The sequence below is a fragment of the Meriones unguiculatus genome, chromosome 16, assembly GCF_030254825.1.
Source record: "Meriones unguiculatus strain TT.TT164.6M chromosome 16, Bangor_MerUng_6.1, whole genome shotgun sequence".
Classification (NCBI taxonomy): domain Eukaryota; kingdom Metazoa; phylum Chordata; class Mammalia; order Rodentia; family Muridae; genus Meriones; species Meriones unguiculatus.
In genome coordinates this window covers 48,430,184-48,457,109 of record NC_083363.1, presented here as the reverse complement: position 1 = coordinate 48,457,109, position 26,926 = coordinate 48,430,184, and the positions used below count along the sequence as shown (strand labels likewise).

Below are 26,926 nucleotides of genomic sequence, written 5' to 3'. Positions count from 1 at the left end.
AATCTGAATTCACCAGGAAAATGTCTTAGGCCAACATAGATTGTTAAATGTTGTAGGATTGAAGCCTTTTACTTTGAACTTACTTACTGTGATAAATATGTTTTATTATTACAGAAAACAAGCATTCTGTTATTATTAGATATTTCATCAAATTCCATCAGCCCCTATATTCAGATCACCCTATAACTTGAACATATATAGTTGCTATAAAAATTTCAAATTAAGGATCTGTAGAGATACATCCCTTACATTTGAAGAATATAAATATGATACATACCTTACTTACATTCTTAGAATTCCTGCCATAAATATAAATATTTCTGGGGGGTCTTACTGACACCTGAAACTTCTTCAGGTGATAATGAAAATAATGGAAGCTAGTACCCATTTGTTTGTTTACCATGGGTCTGAATAAAGGTTATCACTGCGTGTCTATGATACGTGGTGTAATTGCATCGATAAAATGATCTTGAATGTTCATCCTGGATAAGTATACTTTTTCTGCGTAAATTGTATTTAAAAACTAACTTGCAGCTGCAACGTTTTTGGTGACAATTCAATATTTTTTTGTTCTTTTTGTGGGTGTTCTGTTTGTTTGCAGTCAGATGAGTGAGCCTCATAGCGGTTTGACGCTCAAATGTGCCAAGTGCGGAGTAGTTTCTACGACAGCTTTGTCAGCCACCACCGCCAGTAACGCCATGTTAGTCCCAATCATTTACATCTTCTTGCTACGAATCCTTACAGTGCATGTGTAAAAATGCTATGATGGAAAAAAAAAATGTGTTTGCTAGTTGCTTGAGTATTTTTAATTGGCAACTGCCTTTATAATGATTGTGGGATAGTCTATAAGAGATAAGCAAAATTCTCAATTGCTATCTGCTTTGTGGGTTCCAAGTTAATGGTCTTGGTGCCGCACCCAGGAATGCTTTGGTGGGAGAGTGAATGGGGGTTTGGTTATGGCCTGGAGCATGGCATGCAACTACGTAATGATGCTTTCTTTGCTCTTTCCACAGGGCCTCTCTTTGGAGCTCTTGTGTGGTGCTGCCTCTTCTGGCTCTGACGTGGATGTCGGCAGTTCTGGCCATGACAGATAAACGTTCCATCTTGTTTCAGATACTTTTTGCTGTATTTGATTCATTACAAGGCTTTGTGATAGTCATGGTCCATTGCATTCTCCGGAGGGAGGTAAGAGATACAATTTGTTCGTGAAAGAGATAAGCGAAAGTGGGAGGGTATATCTTAAGCAGCAGCCGGTATGATCTCTTATTGTAATCTTGGTCTTCAGACTAAGTTGATCTTCTCCACAGACAATTGGTTAAGATTCCAAGCATGAAAAAGAAAAAAAGCATTAAGACAAGAGTCGTGAGGCTTTGACACTCTGAAAGTGACAGCTTGAAATACATGGGTTGGTATAAGGGAAAGCGCACCCAGAGATGTCAAGGCCCAGATTCAAGGCAGGTGGAGTGAGATAGGTACACAGGAGAAACAAGGGGGAGAAAGCATGAGGTGGGCATGCCTCAAATGGCAGGCTTTATACACACAGTGTGCTGTTGCTGACTGTCTTCCCATTTATGCTACTGCACGTAGCATAACCTCGGTCCTGTCACTAACTAACTTTACATGCAAAAACAAATGTGTTTTAAAGTTACTAAAGATAAATGATTTAGCTCTGGATGTTTATGTCAACAGCTACAGAAACTGCACACAGTGAAGCATCGTAGGCAGTAATTGTCCTTAAGTAATTGTCCTCTGCCTGCAATCACAGCATGTCTCTGGGTCACAGTTTGAGTATATTTTCAGTTAAAGGAGGAGCAACGCTCCTCAGGATCAGAGACACTAAAAGGCACCAAACTCATTCTAGACAGCTAAAGGCTGCAGATTTGTGTTGTTAAGGGATAAAATATTGTTTTCCAACCAGTGTGGAAATTATTCTGAGTGCTTGCAAGCACTGACACGCTATTTACAAGGTTTATGAGTCATTTCACTGTTTACTCTGGGGATGAGTGGGGAACTAAAGAACATGCTGACACCATGCCATGTGAGTGATTTTGGGAACAATCCACTGTCGGTTTGCATTAGTTAGCTTGCTTGAGTAGTTTATTGTGCTGTATACATCACAAACTGTGTGTGCTTTTGAGCACACACCCATTGTTTTACAGTGATGTGTGAAGGTAACAAAAGGCCTTAACCTGATTTATTAGGTGGAAAGAACAGTACTTCTGCCTTATTTCAGGAAAGCACAGATGTCAGCAATAAACTCACAGGTGTATTCTAAGAATATTCTGCGATGAGAACCCATGAAAACAGATAAAGTGTGACTACAATTTGCAAGGGGAAGATATTTCACCACTTCAAAATCTGAAGTAGCTTACAACTGTCAAGCCTTGATCACCAATTTCCAACTAAAATATCACCCCTAGAATACCCCAAATATCAAGCTCTTTATATAGCATAGTAATAAAGGTTAAAAAGAAACTGAACGAATTGAATATAATCTAAAAGTAACTTAGATTATATTCTTTTCCAATTATGACTATCTTGTAGATCATCTGTATTAACACTCCTCTGATATTTTTAACAGAATTCGTCTAAATTAATAGGCACAGGGCCATTTCAATTGACAATTAAGGATGGACTATTGCAGGCTTTAAGCAAGGTGTAAGATATATGTGCATGCATTTTTCAGAAGAAATTAGTGCTCTAGTTAATAAGGAACAGCCAAGTACTCGATCTTTAAGTGAATTCTCTCTCTTTTCTTAAAGACATGGTTTTATATAGCCTAAGCTAACCTGAAACTCACAAAATTTTATGCAGGGCTAGAGATCAAGCCAGAGTTTTGTGCATACTAGGGAAACATTCTGCCCACTGAACTACACCACCAACCTGTGTCTTCTTTTCAGATGGTGCTAGACTGTGCTTAAAATAAATAGAATTCTAAGTGACAGATATTATGATGGCCTGTAATCAAATTTTTGCTACTTACTGGGAGAAAAAAAAATACTTGGCAGAAAAATTCCTGATACCCATCAAGACTTTTCAGTGCTTTCTAATTAGTCTATTAACTGTCAAAAGCATAATTTAAGTGCAATTAAGTCAAATCATAAAGTAAATGCTTCTACTAAATAAGATATCTGTAAATAGATATTTTTGCTATTAGTAGGAGCAAAAGCATACCCATTTCCTTTGATATTTTTCAGTGGATATTTAAAAAATAACTACTACTGATGAATTCATAGTGGAATGTTATAGCATTCCTTAGTTATAACACTGCAGTGAAAATATTCCTTGTGTTGTTTTGGTTTTTTTTTAATTTTCATTGAAACATACTCTGTAACCTTGCTAAAAACACATGCATTTCAGCCTACCACAGAGGGCCTTTGAAAGACATACATGGTATATACTCACTCATAAGTGGTTATTAGCATATAATATAGGATAAGCATACTAAAATCTGTACTCCCAAAGAAGCTAAACAACAAGGAAAACCCTAGGGAAGACGCTCAATCCTCATGCAGAAGGGCAAATGATGTAGACATAGGAAGCAGGAGAAGACCAGAACAGGACAAGAGCCTACAGTTGGCCTCTGAAAGACCCTAGTGATCGAGGTATTGAAGCAGAGACTGAGACTCATAGTCAAACTTTGGGCAGAGGGCATGGGATTTTCTGAAAGAAGGGGGAGATAGAAAGACCTGGAGGGGACAGGAACTCCAAAAGGAGACAAACAGAGCCAAACAAAATAAAACAACAACAAAAAACTGGAGCCTGGAGGACCTGCAGAGACTGATACCCCAACCAAGGACCATGCTTGTAGAGGACCTAAAACCCCTGCTCAGATGTAGCCCATAGACTCAGTCTCCCAGTGGGTTCCCTAGTAAGGGGAGCAGGAGCTGTCTCTGACATGCAATCAGTGTCAGGTGCTCTGATCAACTCCCCATGATGGGGGGTGGGGGTGGGGGAGGAGAGTGCTGCCTTGCCAAGACACAGAGGAAGACAATGCAGCCAGTTCTGATGAGACCTGATAAGCTAGGGTCAGATGGAAGGGGAGGAGGACCTACCAGAGAGGCATAAGAGGAAAAGAGGGAGGGAGGATGGGATTGGGAGGAGATGAGGGAGTAGGCCACAGCCAGATACAAAGTGAATAAATTGTAATAAATAATAATTTTTAAAAACTTAAAAAAAAAACCACATACATTTCAGTTAAGGGCAAGTGACCTTTGAATTCCAAAGAGAAATTTTGTTATTGGAAAACTAAGATTTTTTAAAAAAATTTATTATCTAAACTTTTATATATTTTATATACGCGGAATATATTATAGCACAATTTTTCAAAAGCAAAGACTCTAAGCTACATGTGTCTTAGCAGCCATTGGCAGGGCTTGGGTTCATATTGTGACCATGTTGCCCCACATTGACTATAGTGTAAGAGAGAAGAAATGCCTTCCCATGTTCTCTTCACCTCCTGTCTATACCACTGCCCTAAAAATATGCCAAAGCAAGTTTCATACACAGTTTATGAAATGCTGAGGTGTAATGCGTAGCTCTTCAATTCGTAATTTGTAATTCGTCACTGATAATCCATAAGAGACCAAGCAACACAGTTTTTCCTTTCTTGTCTTTTTTTTTTTTACCATTTTGTTTCTCTACTATTTTCTTCAGAATAATTTCACGTCTTGAAAATATGCAACCAGTGTAAGCAATGCTTTTGATGTAGAGACTGGCTATGTATATCTTCTTATCCCTGTCAATTTTTTACATACTAATATAATTCGGGGTTTATTTATCTATTTATTTATTTGTTTGTTTGTTTTTTTAGTGCAGTTTTACTCATCTTGATTTGCCCAGTCTTCATGGAAGAGAATAAAAGAAGGAATGAAAGACTGTGATCATGGCATTTAGACTGTAATATGCAGAAGACTATTTTAAGTGTGATTTTGCTTTCCATGGGCTCAATTTTAAAAGAAAAAATAATTTTTTAACCTGGAAAGAAGGGGGAGATAATTGCCCTGATGCCTCCAGCTCAGCTGCAACAAGTTTGTGTAGCCTTGGTCCATGTAAATGGGCCAGTGTTCTGTCTATAGGCCAAAGTGGGCTTCAGGCATCCTCTGTCATTCTTTGCCTTATTGCCATGAGAAAGACTCCCTCACTAAACCAGCAGCCCCATCCCATTTGGCTAGGCTGGCTGGAAAATGAGCTCCAGGGATCCTCCTGTTTCTGCCTCCTCCTCCAATCCAAGAGCTGAGATTGTAGGTTTAGAGTTAGGCTGGTTCTTTTACATAGACGGTAGAGATTCAAACTCGGGTTTTCATGCTTGCAAAGCAAATTCTCACCCGCTGAGCCTTCTGCCAAACACCCTTATTTATTTTTATAAAAAAAAATGAATATCAAAATACCTGTTCTTGATCTTCAGACCTGAAAGGCAATATATGAATACCACTCTTTCCCTTGATACTATAGTTGCTTTTTCTAAAATACCTTTGTCTTTTTAGAAAATGTCTCTAAGCAGAATAAAAGACAAAACTGAAAGAGATAAAACAAAAAACAGTTTTAAAATATTTAGATATCTGATTTGTCTCAAAACATTCTATACAGCCTAGACATTAATATGCGTTATAGCTAATCTGAATCTAGTAGAAAATGTATAGATGTTTCTTGAATTTGTTGATTAACATTTATTTGAATGGAACAGATAAGAACACATACTATTTACTATTCTCCTCATTGCTATGGAAATGAAACTACACAAGAGTTATGAAACCTTTGAAATAGTTTCTGTTGCTAGGAAACCACCTTCTTGGTTCCAGCACATTCTTCTCATCTCTTTCTCTGGCTGTGCCAGGCTTTAAGACAGTCTTACAGCTTGATGTCAGATGGGGAAAAGAACAAGATTGTGATACAAGATAATCTGTAATAAAACCCTGCCACTAAGTAAAAAGGAGAAAAAAAGTGCTTAAAATTTGAGCCTCATGAAGATGATCTTGTTGTGTCCATGTGTAAGCATCCTGTGGCTGTTCCACATTAGTATCAGAGCCAGGGTCCTCGTCTTTCTCTGTTAAGCTCTGGCATGAAGGCCAAGCTGCACCAGATGAGTCCTCAAATATTCACTCAAACCTGTGAAGCAATTTTGCAAGAAAAGCCTTAAAATAAATATGATCTGTTCTATCTATCTATCTATCTATCTATCTATCTATCTATCTATCTATCTATCTCTATCTCTCTGTCTTCCTCTCTCCCTTGTCTTCTATTTCTCCCTCCACTTCTCCCTTTGTCCCTTCATTCCTTTTTATTTTTCTTCTTCCCTCATATCAGAGTTATAGCTAGAGCATTGGTGGCCTTGATGATAGTTACTTTCTTCCCGTTGTATTTGAAAAACAAGAGTAAGTGACTGAGTGTGGACAGGGCCAGGGTGTGAATAGAGCATTTTGTTAAGAGGCGGAAACATAGCACATGGACGAAGAGAAAACTGAGTCATTCACTAACACCTTCATACTTTTACGGCTGAGTTGAAAACTCCAAAAGAAAATAATGAAAAGATATTGTTGTTTTGCTTTGCTTTTAGTAAAATAAAGTATGTGCCCTGAAGTAGGAGAACAACAAGAGGCAATAAAATAAGCCTTGGCTGTGAGCAGAGTCCGGGGCAAAGCGTCTTTGACATTAGCATTTCCTCAGAAGCCACCAGTCTCCCCCACTCCTACTGCTTCTAGCTAAGGCTTTCCTAGGTTGTCAAAAATCCGATCATATGGTGGACATCTGCATCCTTTTCAGTCTTCATTCATGTGTCTGCATGTGCATAAATGAAGTCAACCAACGTGTGAAAAGGGGTGGGTTCAGTGAGCAACTCCATACACTGTCATGCCTGCCAGGGAGCATCCAACTGTGATTTCCGGTTACTCTAAGTTCCTCCAGTCATATTTTCCTTCCAGCTGACCCCACTCTGGGAAGCAGCATTATGCTGTTGTATTCAGGGAGCAGAGGCTGCAGGGCAGTGGCGGGTTGACAAGCAGCTCCCACTCCCTCCGCTTAGGACCCCAAGAGCTCACCTTCCAGCTCTATTATACTGATACAAGGAGCCAAGGTATACAGAAATAAAGTGAAAATGTATCTGGTTATTCCTTTTTAAAATATCTCTCTCTTTGTTTTTTTTTTTTTTTTTGGCTCATTCTTTGTCTTAAACTATTTCAATCTCTGCTCAGTACATTTGAAAGGATAGAAACAGAATGATGTCCAGGGATGAGGGCTTTCATAGGAAGAAACATGGTTCCATTTTCAGCTCCGTCACCTGTCGTGATAAAGTTGAGCAAGATTCTTACAGTGTCTAAGCGTGAACTTGCTCTTGTATGCATCGCAAGCCTGGCTTCCTCAAAGGCTATCACGCTAGGCTGAAATGAAATGCTTCCCGTAGAGGTGTGAGGCATGGTGTCTAGCATAGAATTTCCCTCTCTTTCCTTTCACATTTGCACACTAAAGGAGCGCGGCTACATTTTTTTTTCAGGCCTCATGTTTGAAAGATCATCTAAAGACGTTTCCAACTGCCCCTCAGATGGATATAAAAAGCTAATTTGAAGGTCAAAAGCACAAAATTTCAGAGAGCAGTTGGTAGATCCATACCTTCGAGAGATCCCAGTTAAGGACCATCAGGGCTGGAATTAGAGAATTCACTCAACCTTTGATTATATAGCAAAGAACAAACTCCCCCCCCCCTTTTTTTTTCAGTTCACTAGGAGAAAAGCCAAGCAATATTTTCTAAATGTCAAGTCATACGTGTCACTTATGTCAATTGTCATATTTATGAAACTGAGGCTTATTCATTTAGTGATTAAATATGAAATGCAACATTATGTTGGGAAAAATCTGAACCATTTGTTCAAGTACGAAACAGTAGATGTGACTGTGGACACTAGACTCAAGAAAACACATTAAAAACCCTCCCCCCTGAAGTAATGACAAATGAATGCAAGATTAAAACTTGTGTATTCCTGACTTAAAATGATCCTGTGAGTTCAAGAGAATTCACAAAGAGTAGCTGAGGTCAAGCTGTCTTATTTTGTAAGAGGTGAAGATTTGGAGTGCATGCAGATCGGCAGCTAAATGCAGAGCCAGTTTCAGACTGGTGGCTCTTTCCTCTGAGGCTTCTGGGATTTGTAACGCCGCCAATGGTGCTGGGTGCTCCTCTCCCACAGTGTCTAAATCTGGCATGGACTTTTCACAGTGACTCTCTGCCAGCTGCCTCTGGAGCAAGTTCCAATTGAGAAGCTCTCCTGCTTGCTGCTGCTGAGAAAACCCAATGCCTCACCTCAGGAGGGAGAGACAGGATTGACACATTCCCTTGCAAACTGCTATGAACTCAGATCTCATCCAGGAAACTATACGGATAGAGAAAGACTGATTCCTTCTCTAGGCACTCTTTATCCAGCATAAAGTTTTTTGTTGATTATTTGGGAAATTCATATCATGCATCCTGATCACACTCACTTCCCAATCCTCCCAAGTCTGCCTCCTACCCTTGTGAACTCCTCTCCTCAAAAAAGAGAGAAAGAGAGAGAGAGAGAGAGAGAGAGAGAGAGAGAGAGAGAGAGAGAGAGAAATAGAAGAAGAAAACACACACACATACACACGCACACATCCAATTTTTGTTGCCCATAGAATCACTGGAGCATGGCCAAACTCACAGTAGCCCCTTAAAGTAAACTGAGTCTTTCCCCACCCATACCTCACCCAGAAGCCCTCAGTTATTGAGAGTATCTTTATCACAATTTTTTAAAATATTTTTTTTATTGATTACAGTTTACTCACTTTGTATCCCAGCTGTGGCACCCTCCCTCATCTCCTCCCAATCACATCCTCCCTCCCTCATCTCCTCCCATGCCCCTCTCCAAGTCCACTGATAGGGAAGGTCCTCCGCCCCTTCCCTCTGACTCTAGCCTATCAGGTCTCATCAGGACTGGCTGCACTGTCATACTCTGGCCTGAGAAGGCTTCTCCCCACTCAGGGGCAGGTGATCAAAGAGCAGACCACTGAGTTCAAGTCAGAAACAGTCCCTGTTCCCCTTACTAGGGAACCCACTTGGATATTAAGCTGCCATGGGCTATATCTGTGTAGGGGTTATGGGTTATCTCCATGCATGTTCCTTGGTTGGAGTATCAGTCTCATAAAAGAACCCTCAGCCCAGATTTGTCTTTATCACAATTTTTAGGAGGTCTCTTTGATGATTTCCAGTCTAAGCTGTTACTTTTGGGGAGTGGGGATGCGTGTTGTCACAGAGTCTTCTATGTCCTTCTTTATCAACTATGAGTCTCCAGTCATTGATATCAGTGCAAAAGCAGTTTTTTTTTCTTTTTCTAACAGCCCCCTAGTTGTAATTTGAAACAGTAGAGACAGCACTGACAGCTATCACTGTATTCTGAAAGATGTCTCTCTCTGTCTCTTTGTCTTTATCTCCCTCACTACAGACCATCAGACTCCCTTAAAGTCCCATAAATGTTTTAAAGTTAGTTACATATCTGTTCTTTGCTACTCCCTCTTACTTTCTAGCCCTGGCTGATCATCATTTAGAATGACAGACCTATTTCAGAATATTTCAAAGAGAACACATTTTATAATCTAGATATGAAGTATGGCATAATTAATGTTAAATATTTCATTGTTCCACAAGGATTCATTTAAAAATTGGGTTTACAGGCTTCCAAAAAGGTTTTGAAATGTTAATTTTGCAGGAACTCAAATTTGTAAAATGATAATATCTAATAATAAACTTTAAATAAAACTGTTAAGTAAAGTAAGAAGTTAGTTCCTCATGGATAGTAAATCAGTGGCAATCACTGCATAGCCTTATAAATATAACACTGGCATAGGAGGTTTGGGGGGACTTTAATTTTAGTACGGCAAAAAATGATCTATTTTTTTTCTTTTTGTTATTTATTTTTATGTCCATCTAGAGCTTGAATTTTAAACATCCCTATTTTTCATGGGTATAATTCAAGAGGATAAAGCTCTTTGTTTACATGCTAGAAAATTCAATTCTCAAAATATTTGCACATAACTTGAACTTTTTCCAGATACTATCTTCCTGTAAACCACCCCCCCCATACCCCATGGTAAGGAAATGAGCTCTGTGCATCTTGTCTCATCATTTCCTCCCACAGCAATGAGCAAATATTTAATGTCAATTCATCTAGATAGCCTCAGTGTATTTTCCAATTTAAAAAAATAAAAAGCAAATAGAGCATTTGGAATCAAATAAAATATTCCTAAAAATTCTTATGAATGGAAGCTCTGCACCAAAAAAAAATGTATTTGAATCTAATTCTTAAATTATGGTACCCATAAGAACCTCAAAATGACCTTAAACATAGTGGGAAGTGTGTGTATTCTTCTGGCTTCTCTTTCTTCCAACAGCGTTGACCGGCTGATAAAGCCGCTGTCACTCTTCAATGTAGACATTCTCTTAACCTACTGTCACATCTGGAAATTTTTCAGTTGAAAGTATTGATTTTATGTGTGTCTAAGTGTATGTTGTTAAAAAGAGGCTGCTTTTATATCTCTTTCAATCAACCAGACAACGATTTGGAAGAGAAATATACAGAATTTGCTTTTCCATACTTTAATATCAGCAATGAAATCCTTGACAACTCTTTGGTGATGGTTTCAAAGTAGAAAAACACTTAACAAGGACCAGTAAAATTAATGTTTAACATTGCTACAGTCCGAGCAAGTATACAACTCTCACTCTTCTGAAGGAGATAAGAAATAGTTTATTCTAGGGCCAAATATGACTGACCAAGATCGAGGAACATATATTAAAGTCAGCCAAAATTCCATGTTCCAACATGGTAACACTTTGATGAAGTTTTTGTAGTAACAGAGCAAAGAAAGTTATAAATCAAAGCACCTCTCAACTCCAACAATGGAAGCATCAAGTAGACAAGTGAAAGCGAAACAGGAAACCCATGATGTAGTTTACGTGGGACCCACATGCCTTTGTCCTTCACTCTCTATAATAATGCTCCAATACAGAGAAAACACAACATCAGCTATGCTTTTAATAACAAGAAAACACACAGTAGTAGAGGAGAAGGAGAATATCAAACACATGAAGTCCAAAACACCAAGCATTAAAAAAGAAAAACATGACCTGGCCATTTATTTGGGATGAGCCAGCCGTGAACACACTCACCAACCTTTGAGGAGTCCAATAGACCATAGGAAATGAGTTGGGCATCCTGATGTTGAACTGTCCTGTGATCAGAAAACAATGGTTGCTCTTTGCCTCTAATGAGATTTTGTAATAGGAGGCAGATGCAAAGTAGAGCTCTGTGAATTTGAGTCCAGCTTGACCTATAGGGAAATAGGCCAGCCAGAGACATATAACCTGGCCCTATCTCAAAAACAAACAAATAGAGGAAACAAAACGTGTCTTATACTATACAAGCAAAGAAAAGTTTCTCATAATTGATGATCAACATGGACAACATCTAGTTACTATTGAGAGAAAAAATAATAATGTTTTTCCTCCTCACAGGTTCAAGATGCATTTAGATGCCGGTTGAGAAACTGCCAGGACCCAATCAATGCTGACTCTTCAAGTTCTTTTCCTAATGGACATGCTCAAATCATGGTGAGCATTTATTTTCCTTCTGGTTGATAATTAAACCATGCTTTCTCAAGAACATATATATATATATATATATATATATATATATATATATATATATTCCTTGATAATAAAATAGTATAAAATCATAATTTGGCTTTAGTTCATTAAGATTAATTTTGGGAGCTGGAGAGATGAATTAGTGATTAAAAGTACTTGCCGCCTTTCCAAAGGACTGAAGTTCAGTTTCCAGCAGCCACATCCACATCTCATGATAACCTGTAACTCCAGCTGCAAGGGATTTGATGCCCCCTCCTGGCCTCCATGTGTTCCTGTATGTGTGGGCACACACACACACACACACACACACACACACACACACACACAAATAATAAAATAAATCTTTAAAATAAATAAAGACTTGGTATTTTGACATCCAATAAATGTTCCTTCTGGATTGCCTTTGAATTGAGGGCCTGCTTTTGACTCCCTTGAGTATTTAGAATGGTGTCTTATACAGGAGTGAAGATTATTTTTCATCTTGTCAGAACTCAAGATAATGATTTTTACACAGGGTGCCACGGACTGTCACATCTATTGGGAGGGGGAAAGTACAGTGCATTAATATTTGAGAGCTTCGTAAAACAGCTCTTGTTAGTATTTATATAAAAAATGCCACATACAACAGATCTGCTATGAAAGATTTATTGGATGGAGGTGGGGGGGCAGGGAGAGAGAGGGAGAGAGACATGTTGGGAGGCCCACAGGAAAGAAAGCTGGGCAGAGAGAGTGCAAGAGAGGAGGGAGAGAGGCCAGAGAGCTGGTGGAGTGGCAGACTGGTTATATCTGATGCAACTGGCCCAGGTGATGTCATAGGACGCAGGCACTGACATAGGATGTTGTCAGGACCCTAAAGGTCCCTCAGGGCAGGCCAGTTGAATGGCCTGCACAACATAACCGTTTTTGATCAGACTGCCTCTACCACTTCAGACTTAGTTGAATATTAGAGTCCTTGGGAGGCTGCTCCTCGTTAGTAAAGAAAGGCATATCATTGACAAAAGTTGCTCACAACAGGCTAAGCTGACTTCACCACTAATATGTGATTTGTTTAAAATAAGATTTTGGGGGACGGCTAACATCTCCAAGGGTCTAGGCTGCCAGAATGGGTGTTAAACCACCAGCTTTAATCACTGCACCTACAAGTCAATGGTGACTTTAGCAAAGCTACATAATGAAAGAGTGTATCCCAGGTAACACAGGAAGCATAGAATACAAAGAAGAAAGACATTTATTTATGGGTGTTTCTAACAGTGTACCTTCTGGTTGCTTTATGAAACTTAGGCTGCTGTTTTAAAATTCTGGTCCTGTTTGTTTGTTTGTTTTGTTTTTAAAGTATCAGAACTTGAACCAAGACGTGTACAAACTCAGCCACTGAGTTACAGCCTCGTTTTGTTTTATTTTGTTGTTGTTTGAGACAAGGTCTCACGTAGCTTAGGGTAGTCTCGCCCCGGAACCAAGAAGGACTTTGAACTTAGGATTCTCCTTCCTTCACCAGGCCAAGTACTAGATTACAAATGTATACCATTGCTTCCACTTTCATTCATTACTGAGTATGAAACCCAGGACCTCAGGCATGCTAGAAAAACTACCTCTCACCCCCTTTAAACTTTTTAGACTGAGCCTGCTCTCATGGACTTTGACCTCTTTTTCTGGCTCAGATAGGCCTTGAACATGTAATTTTCCTGCTTCATCTTCCTAAGCAACTAGAATTACCACTGGAATCACCAGTCCCAGCTAAAATTCTAACATTTTCTATGGGGAATTATGCTACCATATCCAAACTATCCTATTTTCCGTGAGTTTTATATACCATTTTGTTTCTAGAAAATTCTGATTATTCCCCAAGAATATTCTTTTGCACAAAGAAATAAATGATATGGAGTAGCCATAAATCTACAAGCTTCAGAAAAATATGAATATCAAAAACATTTAAAATATTCATTAAATGATGATCCCATGTGTTATTATTTCTTGTTACAGACAGACTTCGAAAAGGACGTAGACATTGCTTGTCGATCAGGTAAGAATCCTTTGGTCTTTAAAGTATAATCTGTAAAGATGTGAAATCGTTTTTTGAAAGGTATTTTTTTTAATGCTCTGTTTCATGCATCACACTCATGTGAGTGACTAGTGGCGTCTTCCAATGAAAGTCATCACCACCTCGAGGCTCTATATATAGAGGGGAGAGAGAAGGAATGAGCAATGAGAAGAAATAGGGAATGAATTATTGACAGCGCCACAGCAGCTAAAAGCACTGGATGTGCCATAAGCTTCCATCTGCATAAATAAGGGCATCTGTAAGGCAGGCAAATCACACGAGAGTCTCTCGGTTTATCACGTATAAACAATGAATCACTAGACTGATGAACTACCACCATGCGTGTGTGTGTGTGTGTGAGTGTGTGTGTGTGTGTGTGTGTGTTTGTGTGTGTGCACGTGCGTGTTAATGGTAGCTCTTCTCTAGCCACTGGCTAATTTTTCACAGGAGAAGAGCGCTTCTAAGTTTAAAATAAAACGAGGTGTTCTCTGCTTTGGATGCTTTTCGCTCTTTGGGAAATAGTCTTCCCAAGCATAGCAAAGCAAAGCACACGGTGCCCCTTCCATCTCTTGTTCTCTACGCTGTCTTCTTTCATAATAAAAGTGGATACTCGGACTTATCTGAGTATCTAAATTTTGAAATCAACTATCTTCAACTATCATTTAGTTCAACCTGAGTGGATCCCCTCCTTTGTTTTGTTTTCCTTTGCTTTTTTGTTCCCCCTCTAGATTTAACAGCCATGTGCATGTGTCACCATTCATTCTTAATAACACCTTCCCAGGCCTGCTGCTGAAAATCACCCCCATTTGTCAATAAATTTAAATTATACTACGAGCACACGTGCATATGTTTCCGTCCTTCACCAGAGTTGGCTATCACTTGTATTGATGTGGTCTGCATTGACATACGAATCACGTTTGCTGTGCAAGTGTCAGCTTGCATCTAAAACGCCAAAAGTGTTTTATAAGTGCTGTCAAGGAGTCTCCTTCCAAGTTTATGTAAAAGTTATGCTCCTGGTATGTTTTCCTAGGAAAAAAAAATAAACCTCTGTATTTATCTCTGTTAGCTGTCTTCTTAACTTCTTTCGGGATAGCAGCCATCGAGTGTTTGACATAGAACCTTCTATGTCTCCATCCAGACTGTCTATAAAGGAGTTAAGTGTAATGACAACTATAACAGAACTGCTGTGCTGGGAAAGGCACCCACCTCCTACCTTCCAGACTCCCCAGACTCCCTTATGTATTGTTTTTCAGACTTAACTCAGAGCATTAAAATCTGTGCAAATGTCAAATCGTATTTCTTGCCATAATCACAAGCACATGGGAGATTAATCTTGTATTCTTGAATTCAATCAGAACAGTCTGGGTTGGGCATGGTCACAGCACTCATAAGCTAGCAGCTATGATTTGGCAGCCCAGTGTGGGCCTGTAGGGAAGTAGGAATTATCTTTTCCTGTAGGAAAAAAAAAATCTAACAGCATGTTGCCAAGGCATGATCTTACTGGTGTTTAGTTTTACGAAGCCACCAGTGCGAAGGATCGCTGGGAAAATGATTTCCTCTGCCTATATATCTGCTTTGATTGCTAAAATTCATGAGCCATGGTGCAAGTTTTTCCAATTTGGTTGTGTCAGGAGGCTTGAACTTATTTCAGTGGTCAGGTATCTGCTTAATTCCCGAATGTCAATCCTCTGTCATACTCCTTCCTGTATTCCTTAGAGTTCTTGACAGGAAAGAATGAGAACCTTGCCTTTTTCTAAACAGCTATTCATACTAAACCAGTGCCTGTCAAAGTGTGGTACCCCAACAAGTGGTGCTGGCTTCACCTGACACTTCCAAGAAATGCAGTTTTGAAGACCTGTCTAGACCTTCTAGGCCAGAAACTGTGGGAGAGGGATACAGTAACCAGGGTTGTTAGAAGCCCTTCAAGTCACTCTGATGCATATTCACATCAGGCCTTCTTCCTGGAGATGCAGCTCCTAGCTCCTCAGGGAGCTCAATGGTGCCTTTTCAGAAAGTGTGCCCTTTTTTCCCAGTCTGCCCTGGAGTCTGAGGTTAAGCATTTTAAACATAGACCAGTCGCCACTGTATTATTCAGAAACAAGTGACAATATTTTCACGTTTCCGTTTTCATCTTTGGCCAAGGCCTTTTGAGTTGAGCTCAGCAGCAGCTTTCCTCAGAGTTTTCCACGGGGTTTCTGCATATGTTGAAATGTACTAAATTTTAAAGGCTCACTTCATGGGCCCTGAGCATTCTGCTTTACACCCTGAAACTGCTTCTGGAGCTGCTGGAGTGTCCATCTGCTTGTGCTAGCTATTTAGGTTGCCTTCTTTGCGGTTTGATTTTTATTTTTGTTCTGCCTTTCACAACTGGATTAATTTCTCTTGAAGGTCCTGCTTCAGCATCGTTGCCATGTGTAAGAGGTTCACATCCCAGGCTTGCTTACATCTTAAGCGAATCAAAGGAGCAGATCATCTTACATTTCTCAGATATTTTGTATACACCAGATCATACTGTAAAAAAGCTAAATGTATCTTGCATCCTGATTATGATGTCAATACTCACTATCCCAAGGCTTCCTTCATAGTTTATAATCTATTAATAAAGATGTGAAAACATCTATACATTCCTGACATATACAGTAGGTTCTCATAATGTGTTTTTAAATTTTAGTGATACTAACTTTGGATTAATTTTTGTGTAAATTTAGGAACTAGAACTATCCTGAGAATTTGGAAATGCTTTAAACATTGTTTTAATTTCAACTATTATTAAATTAGCTAACAAATTTTACTCTTTAACGTTTCATTTATAATTACTTCTGGAAATTGCAGTGTATTACTGCTTTCTTATTATCTTAAGAAATTTAGGTTTTATTTTGGCGCTGCTTTTGCTTTTGCTTTTACAAAGTGTAGGTAGCCAAGGCTGCCACTGCCTCCTCCCAAGTGATTACATACTACCACCATGCCAGATTTTGAAATAACATATTAAAGCTCAATATTTTTAGATTTTTTACATATAATAATCTAAAATATAAAAACTACAACCACATTGTATATTCATGAAAAAATATATGAACATTTAACATGATGTATGGTATAGGAAACAGAGTCGATAAAACAATAATAGATAACAGCATCTTTAACGACAGCAGGTATTGTATGAGTGGTTCATGCTTTGGAATATTTTAAAGGATTCATTTCCTCATAGTAGAAAAAGATATTCATAATCTGTTTTTCAACTTCTGTGCTAATTCACAATTACGATTCTGTTCAAAACTGAGACAACAATAGGCAAAATTCAGCCTGTGTGAAAGTTTTCATGCTTTCAAAAGCAAATGTTTTACCTCTACGTGGTAAAATTTTCTACTGGAGTTGCTTTGCTTTGTGGGCAAAGTTTTGTTTAGAATCAGGGTCTCATTATGTAGCTTTGGCTGTCTTGATACTTACTACGTAGATCAGGTTGGCCTTGAACTCACACAAATCTGTCTCTGACTCCCAAGTGCTGGGATCAATGTCATATGCCACCACAGGCACCTGTCAAGAAGCTCACTTAATGAACAAATCTTCTAGAAAACTTCAGGAGAAAGGCCTATGTGAAAGCGGCAAATTTGTGTGAACAAAAATCTGTGTTTTTATGCAAGCTTGATGGAGAAATCTCTGGTAATCTTCCCTTTGCCTGAAGATTAATGCAGAACTTTTTCAGGGGAGGACACTGAGGAAGATAAATAATATCATATAGTGGTAAATAAAGACTTTCTTTTTATTAACTACCATGCTCTAATTGCAGTGCTTCATAAGGACATTGGCCCTTGCCGAGCAGCCACCATAACAGGAACACTTTCCCGAATCTCTCTCAACGACGATGAGGAAGAAAAGGGAACGAACCCTGAGGGGCTGAGCTATTCAACGTTGCCTGGAAATGTCATTTCCAAAGTCATCATCCAGCAGCCCACAGGCTTGCACGTGCCCATGAGTATGAATGAGCTGAGCAGTCAATGTCTGAAAAAAGAGAACACGGAATTGCGGAGAACTGTGTACTTATGCACGGATGACAACTTAAGAGGAGCTGATATGGACATCGTCCACCCTCAAGAAAGAATGATGGAGAGTGACTATATTGTGATGCCTAGAAGTTCTGTAAATACCCAGCCATCCATGAAAGAGGAAAGCAAAATGAATATTGGCATGGAAACGTTGCCGCATGAAAGGCTATTGCACTACAAAGTGAATCCTGAATTCAGTATGAATCCCCCTGTAATGGACCAGTTTAATATGAACTTAGATCAGCATCTTGCACCCCAGGAACATATGCAGAGTTTACCCTTTGAGCCTCGCACGGCTGTGAAGAATTTCATGGCCTCTGAGTTGGATGACAACGCAGGACTGTCGAGAAGTGAAACGGGATCAACGATATCCATGAGCTCTTTAGAGGTGAGTCATAAGAAGTTAAACGGTTCCTTGGTATCTGAAGAGCGTACAGCCTGATTCATGGGATAGTGATTGGTGGCAGAGAAGATCCATATTAGTCTGGAAGTTTCTGATAGGTTGCATATTAAGATCTGCACATAAAGATTTTCTAGTAGGGCGTTTGAATCTCCTGGTTCGATATGTAATTAAAAGAAGATCCCAAAGTGTTTAAAGTGATAGCAATCAATCCAAATTATCTCATAATGGGACTCATGCAGAACATTCATAAAGAAAATATAGCAGGTCTACTTGTGGTTTCACTGATATTAGAGGGTATTTTGAAATATAAGATAATAACTGGGTTGTGTTGCAAACTTAAGACTAGATCTAAGCCATCTTCTCTAAGGCCATCTATTAATGTGAAGTTGAAGCGTTTCTGGGAGTTGTACCATTACACTGAGTATTAACTAATTCTTATTCATTAGATCAATATTATTCAGAATGAACATTTGTTCTTAGTCAAACAGAGTGATGACCATTAAAAGTATTGGTCTTTAAGCATTGGTACTGTTAAGTACCAAAGTACATATTCTAAGCATACAAAGACTCAGGACTGAAAGTAAGACAACAGCCTTTGCCCTTAATAAGGCCATCGACAGCAAAAAATATAAACTATTTTCATTCCAGGGAAGTAGAGAATTGCTAATAGTTATGATCATTATTCCTACTGTATTAGAATTACAAAATTAAGAGTCAAGGATCAGATCATATCTGATTTTTCACCGACATATTCCACGGCCCTCACACTGACTTATATGTATTCAGTATCTTGAAGTCTTGCTATAAACCCATTAATAAGGTATATAAAAATCCCACATGTACACATGTATTCTTGTTTAACATATATATATATATATGCTCATATATGTACAATTGTGTTCATGCATTATATTGTTGCATAGGCCACTATCAATAGAAAATCCACTGTAACTGATCAGATGGCCTTTCCATCAGAATTATCCTGATGGCATGTTCTAACTTGCAAAAGTACCCAAAGGCAGGGCCTCCTCTAGATCTCCCAAAGCTATGCCTTTCACTCTGTCCAAATTAAAATGGATCATGAAATCTAGGTAATTCTAGTTTTCTCAAGTAGAACAAAAAAATTCTAGACCTAAACCAGAATATGAATATATGCTGGGAGGAAAACTTCTCAGGTTTTGGATCAGCCTCAAACAGAAGAGGGTTCTGCACAAATCCATGTAAGAATTACCTTCAAAATCAAAGGGGTAGATAGAGATAGCAAATTCTACTCTAGAGTAGTAGGCATGTTCCCTGGACAAAAACATACACTTTTCTTAACTAGTACAATTTCAGTTATAAACCACAGATATTATTGTGTCTACTACAATAATGATCACATAGCTATTAAATGTTCATACAAAATTACAAAGGGTTTGAAGAGGACTAAGTAAAATATATATAAGAATATAATATCAAGAAATAATGACAATGTGGGAGTTTTTTCTATACAATGACTATTTTTAAGTTACTATAGAAATTTGAATGCAATTACACTAAAATAATTTGGGTACTGTGAAAATGTTTTACATTTAACCCCTAAAAACCAATTGAGACAGCTATTGAGCATGTTTTGTGTACTTGTACAACAGATACTTTCCAAATATTGATTGTTTCACCCTGTAATTTTTAAGTCTCTATATCCTTATTTTTAAGCATAAACCCATATATATTCATTTTAAGCATGAAAATTATATATACATATATTTGTGAATCATCAAAAGATCTGCATTCTAATGACTTAGAAATCATAAAACATACTTTGAAAAGGAAAATCAGAATTCAGAATAAAATTAAGTTCCTCATTCATTCTATAAAAGACTTTTATAGTAACTGCTTAGATGACCTTTTACAAAACAACTGAAGGAGAATGCATACATGAGAGAGTGGCTAATAAAAATTAGCATTTTAATAGAAATTTTCACTAATGTACTCTTAAATCACCTTAAAACATGAATTCATTAATCTTCAAAACACTTAGATAAGTTGTTATCATCTTCAAGTAGAAGCATCTGTTCAAGAAGCCAATGTCTAAGGAATAAATCTACCTAAGTCTTGACCCCTCTGAATGAAACAAGAGGTTAAATAGGCAGGAACGTATATCCTGGAAGACAGGTGCAACATCAGATGACAAGCCATTGCATGATCTATTCAGGGATATAATGTAAAGATGTGACATTAACCCAGGAGATTTCCTGGAAAAGAGGTGCCAAGAAGAAAGAGAAAGGCAAACACTGCTAGTTGATAGCACAGCATTCAGTAGACGTGAGAAAACTGCACACAAGCAAAGACAGAGCTGAGGTAGAAGGAGAAAAAAGGCAGAGACCTGAGTGGGTGAGTGGGCAGAAGCATTTATTCAAGTGAACAAGAAGCAACAGAGAAAGGAGGAGGCTCCCAGCCACTGGAGCGCCAGCAGAAAAGCCTCCAGCCTCCAGCCTCCGTGGGGGTGTGTTCTGCTAACCCCCAATTACTGGGTGTAAATGTTTAAGACATTCACTGAGTTCTCTGGCACAGAAGTGTATCCAGATTTTTCCCTTGTCCATTGTTACATTCTGTGTTGCCCAAACTATGTTCATTCCCAGAATTAGCCTGTTAAGAAGCAATTCTAAAAATCGTTTTTAGGGGGCCTATGAGTTTTCATAAGCTCAAGATGTCCTCTAAATACTTCACTTAAGATGAAGATAAAATTGTCTTCAGCACTTTAAATATTCACCTTCAGATAAGAAAATGTATTAGGTACACAGTGTGTATGTGGAAGAACAAAGAAAGATAAACAGGGACAAAAATAAACTGTGATCCTATGCACTAGAGGTTAAAACTTAGAATGTAGTTAATTTTGATTTATTGTCTAAAAATGATGAGTTCATTATTGTTTGTAAGAAGACAAGGTGAGTTCTCAACATGACAGGACTGCTGCACTCATGAATTCCCAGCAGCTCTGGCTGTCCACATAAAACCTATATAAGATCAAACCAGACATCCTAGCATGGAAGGGCTCATAAGCCCAAGCCCTAACTGAGAAGCTGTTGGCAGTTACCAGCTTCTAGAAGGGGGAGAGTCAGGTTTCTCTAAGTCCTTGCCCCCTTGTAAGTTGACCCTCCTCCAGTGGATGGTCCTGTACTCAAGAGTTAATGCATAACACAAATTAGACTCGATAGGCTATTAAAAGAGAAGTGAGGATATGAACTTTAGAGGGAGTGAAGAGTGAGGATCCGGGAGGCATTAGGAATAGAAGTGGAGACTGAATGGGATCAAAATACATTTGATGAATTTCTCGAAGAATTAATTAAAACATATCTTTATAGGGCAGGTCAGAATAATTTCTGGGTTGCAGTGCTTCCTGTTGGTTTATTTTCCTGAAAATCTGTATGCGCATCGTTGGCAGTCAACGCTGGCCAGCTTTTGCTGTGATTTTGAAATGCTGGTGTCTTTTGAACAGTTTGTGACTGTGCTTGTCCTTCATCTGTTTGCTCACGACCCATTTTTATACCCCTTTTGCCTGATCACTCAGGCTTAGCAGGGGTCACCTGTCACTGATTTCTGGATGGATTCAGCCACTGGCCAGAGTCTAGGTTTGGGGATGGGGGATGGAGACCAAGGGTAGCTCTACTCTCTACTTCTGCTTTTGACATCACTTTGTGCCATTGCTCTCATGGATGTTCCACTTCTGCCAGGGGCCACACTCCTGAGATAAGTCCTTCTGTCATCTTCCTCTCTCCATCCATTTTAAGGGTTTGTTGTCTTCTTCTGCTAATCCATTGGTCACCTTACAATTTTGTGTGTTGTTCCTAAGCTTCCCTACCATTTGAGTTGTTAAGGGACATGTTGTCATAATGTAATGCAGAAGTGATTTCTGTTGCTCCTTGGTCAAATGCCACTTATCAACGAAAACATTTTCAAAATAGTAAAAATAAAAAAAAAGTTTATATAGTACAGTACAACACTATTTTACTGCATACAGGAAGTTTTGCTACTCTGGCTTCTCTGAGGGCTTACATACATAAAAATTTCTGTCTGTCTGGATGTGATCTCAAATAAGTCCCACTGCATTTAAGATGGATGTAGACATAACTTTTGAGGCATTCCCCACTGGATACAGAACACAGAACACTCAACATAATGGTTACCAAAAGTAAAATATTTTAGTGATAATGTCACTCCATGGGTGTCTCCATCGTGGTTGGTGTGAGGACCAAATTACATGAAAACCTTTTGAAAATTGTGAGGATCACTTCACGTGTAAGGTTGTATTATTATTATGTCATTAGCGCCACACTCTGAGTGTCTTTGAAGAGGCCTGAGTACCAAGAAGTCGACATTCGGGAATTTACCGAGAATGTTTTGGCCTCACTTAGGAACTGAGAGGCACTGTCTCAAGCAGAAACCATATAAAACTAACCATGTACAGAAACCACACTTCATTTTTTTATATAGAATATACATTTTTCTCATGTTGATCTGGTAAAAGGAAAAAAAAATTTCCCATCTTTATTGCTTTGTTTTTGCTCCTGGATTAGAGAATCTTATCTTTTATGCAGGCATACAAACAAAATTAGCTTGAATAAAAGCTATTTCAGAAAATTAATTATTCCCAGACTTCATTGCCACAGCTGTTTTTAATGGGTTTGTTATCAAAGCTCTCTCCTGTGAGTGAGTCCATTGCTCATCCTGTAATAGAAACTTTTAATGGCATCCGCATTGCCATTCATTAGTCAGTGGAATTCATTACTTGCTGTGAATCTTCCAGTGTCTTGTCCAGTTTAGTTTTCAGTGGCACAAATAATGACATAGTCCCTCTGAGAAATCATTCATCATTTTACAAGAGATGCGTGTGGAGGCCTCTCTAGGCATATACGCGCCAAGTGGCCCACTGAGTAGTCTGAGACCATAGCACGTTTTCTCACTTTTAAATCCTAAAAAATTTCTCCCTTCTCTCAGCAAAAGGTATGCCTTCCTGATGAGCTGTTCTGTCTCTTTCAGCTGCCAATCTGTCTACTTGTAGAGGTTTTCTTTGTGTATGTGGGTCACCTGGTTATCCAAACGGTCCCAGGATGTTCTTTAAAACAGAAACAAAGAAACACGTCACAGTGGTTGGAATTCTGGGACTGTCGTATTACTTGCCTTTGAACATTCACCAATAATTCTGTGACTGCCAACTGTCGTGTGGCGAATCCTCTGCTAAATGCTAGAGCTGTGCAGCTATTTGAGAAACTAGAGAGGTGAACATGTAGGTGGTAAAGAGGGAATAGACTGAGGTACCTTTTAGAGATCAAACAGGCAACCCACGAGTGGATTTAATATGGAGGAGGAAGGCTACGTGTAAAGGAGGATCCATGTTAAGCCTTTGTCTGGGTTGGCTAGTTATTAGCATCAGGAGAAAGACCCTGTACAAAGGGATATTTTCATGTTGAAAGATGGTATTAAAACCTAAGGGATAAGCCATATAATCCAGGAGTGCATATAGGACAGCATAGACCTCAAGGGCTCCACGTTTAGAAAGAAGGGGCATAGGAAATGGCATGCGAAAGGTTTCCAAAGGAGCTGCGGTAAATGAAAGAAGAGGAGGGGGCGGGGTGAGAAAAAGCCGAGGGCTGATGAGTGTTTTAATGAGGAAGTGATTAACTTTCTACAGCTTCTGAGAGTCCAACGAGATGAGGGTGGAAAATTGACCTTGCTGTTTGTCCAAATGGAGCTCATTAGAGGCCTTTGACAAGAATTTTAATGGAGTGTTAAGAGTATAATGCAGTTGGGATGAGTTCTAAGTGGCATATTGCAAAACTGAAACTACATAGGAAAGGATGATGTGTTTCACGTTGCTTGGAAGTGAAGGCCATATAGGCAGAAAGAATTACACCTTCACAAAATATTTTAACATCACATTGGCTTGTTTTAATTTTACATGAAACTTTTTTCAATATCAAATTATTTGTTTAAAAAAATATCAAGTGGTTTGGCCACAGTTTATTCTTTTTGTTTAATATGTAGTCAGAGCTGAGGGTATAGGCCAGTAAGAATAGATATGAGGACTTCATTTCAGCCCGTTGGACCCATTTAACACAAAGCCAGGAATAGTGTCACATGTCTATAACCCCAAAACTGGGGAGGTAGAAATACACAGGTCGTTGGAGCTCACTGGCCAGCCAGAGGACCATTCTGTATGAAATCCAGACCACTGAGAGACCCTATTCCCCAGAAAACCAAGAAAAAGGGCAAAAGATGGATGGTGCCTGAGGGACACCTGAGGTCCTCTAGTCTCCACACACATACATACACACATAGCAACATGTGAACACGCATGAATAACAACCAAACAATCATTATTTCTAACCACTGTTATGCCTCACGGTGACATTCTACAAGGCACAAGAAGCCATGTGAAAAAACGTGTGAGTCACAGTCTCAGCAAACTTCAGCCCCCAAAGACTTTCCATAACATTGTATGTAGATGCACATAGGGTAGAAACAGCCAAAAGCAAAATGCATTAGAATTTTTCTTTTCCTTTTTTTTAGATTTTGTTTTAATTATTATTATTATTATTATTATTATTATTTTACAGTTCATTCACTTTGTATCCTGGTTGTATTTCCCTTATCTCCTCCCCACCCTCTCTCTCTCTCTCTCTCTCCTTTTAATAAACTGAGCTTCTCAGTAGCAAGTGTCACATCTGTTTGTTATTGTAGCATTACTCATAATCTATTAGAATGAACATTTTTTGTTTTGTTTTGTTTTGTTTTGTTTTTTACCCAACGCAGATTTTTCTATGAAATAAACATCATCAATTTCACAATTTTTTTTTTCTTTTTCAAATACAAGTTGCCTATAAAAGTTAACCCATTTGATCTTGCTTTATGCTTCCAAAGCATTTCCGTTCCACTGCTGTGAAACGTGGACAACCCGGGTCATCCAGTATTACTCTGGCTGAGTTCCAGAATGATATTCAAAATTTCACAGGTGTCTTGCTGGTAAACTACGATCATGCATGGTTGAGCAGGTGAGGTCTCACATAGAAAACGCTAGACTTCGAATCAGACCTGAGTTTTCATCACCGTTGGCTTGTTTACCTTCTGGGTGATTTGCTCACATTACATTAAGTCCATTGGCTCCTACTTATCATATCCATTCACAAAATGACACTATTTTCCCCAACCATTCCACAGAGTGGTCAGTCAAATGTGAAACCATTCTATAAGATGCACAGGGTTGAAATACTCACTATTGTGAAAGTAGACACATTTGCACACACACACACACACACACACACACACACTTGCACAGACCTCACTTTGGTTTGAAATACTTGACACATCCCCCACACGATCTGATCTTTATACCTCCATGGTCTGTTTTGTAACCATCCCCACCACGCTTTGCCACGAGGTTTTGATTAAAATCTGTTTGATTCATTTGCTCATCCCTTCGTCAGATCCTTGTAGACTGCCAGACCAGCTATGCCCTTTGTTGGCATTTAATTCCAACCAAATTAAAGAGGAGAGAAAAGAGAAAGCGAGAGCTCTTTGTAGGAGAACATCTATTTTCTTTTTCCTGTTGCATATTGACACAGGCGGCATTGAGTTGGAATCTGTTGCTGTTGCTCTTTGGATTTTCCTATTTTCCTCTTGCTCCTATAACACGGAGCCTTTTGCAGCATGTATGCATCGAAATCTTCAGTTCCTAGGCAGCGCTGGCTTGTGATCCAAAACAAATGCAGCACATATGGTCTTTTTCACCTTTGGCAACAGAGAGCCCCTCAGTGCGTGCAGCAGAAGGTTCTCTCTGTCTTCTAGCTGACTGAACCATTTTTGTGAGATCCCACCATTTACTGTTCAGAAGGAATGGAAAGCTCGTGACTAATGTTTTATAATAATTGCTTTTAACTAAATGTTTCCATGCTTAGATTTTGCTGTGTTAATAGTTTTGCTTAACAGATATTTATTTAAAAAAGAAAAGAAAAAGTCTTGCTGAATCACAGTGCCAAGAAGGTGAAGTATCCAGAGAATAGAGCTCATTTAGTCTAACGAATGGCTGAAAAGTGCAGTATGGATTCGGATTTTTTTTTTTTTTTTGGATGGATTCTCACACTCCTTCTTCCAGGATGTCACCAACAGGAAGGTAGCATGCTGCCAGAGGCAAGGAGGAAATGAGACAGCATCATGTTTGAGTTTCCGTTTCAATAAGGCATTCATTCCCCTTTCCCCTCTCACCCCAGTATCCCGTCATACCTGCATTCCCCATGCTCAGCAGTTTCACCACAATGAGATTATGTCACAACTATCTCCGTTTCCTCCTTTAGTCTGTCTGCGGACACATGTTCTGAGGGTAGGCTGCACACAGGGTTTGGCGTTTATAATGACAATTGTAGCTCTAGCTGCAGAAAATCATGTTTTTCAGTGAAGCTCATGAGTACTCTTTTGTCTTTCCTGGCGAGGAACAGTCATAGAAGAGACTAGATCCGCCATAAATCTGCAGTGTGACAGACTGCTGAGAAGCTAGTGATGTGACGGTTATGGATATTGAGCTGGGAGTGGAGGGAGAACCAAACATAATCTGGCCAGAAAGATCATGTTTCCCTTATGTTTCTTACCCACTCGCTTCGAGGGGGGGGGAGGGGAATCTGCTTAAAGAAAAAGCATGGCAGAAATTATCTTTGTTCTCTAAAAACGTGGAAATCTTTTAATAAGTTTACAGGCATCTCCCTCTCCACCTCATCTTTTTTAAGAATCTGTGTCTCCCGGAGCAGATACTTAAAATACCATGA

At 39.0% G+C, this 26,926-nt stretch overlaps 1 protein-coding gene across 4 annotated transcripts in view; it reads left to right on the top strand.

The window, feature by feature from the left end:
- Positions 1-26,926, top strand: part of Adgrb3 (adhesion G protein-coupled receptor B3) — a 773,277-nt gene that overhangs the window by 726,946 nt on the left and 19,405 nt on the right. For 3 of the 4 annotated variants that reach the window (XM_060369803.1, XM_060369806.1, XM_060369807.1), the window contains 5 exons: positions 602-700; positions 1,014-1,185; positions 11,516-11,611; positions 13,628-13,667; positions 17,473-18,116. In XM_060369803.1, the coding sequence (XP_060225786.1) occupies positions 602-700; positions 1,014-1,185; positions 11,516-11,611; positions 13,628-13,667; positions 17,473-18,116 (1,051 nt within the window). The remainder of the gene's footprint in view (positions 1-601; positions 701-1,013; positions 1,186-11,515; positions 11,612-13,627; positions 13,668-17,472; positions 18,117-26,926) is intronic. The other variant, XM_060369804.1, reaches the window with a different exon arrangement.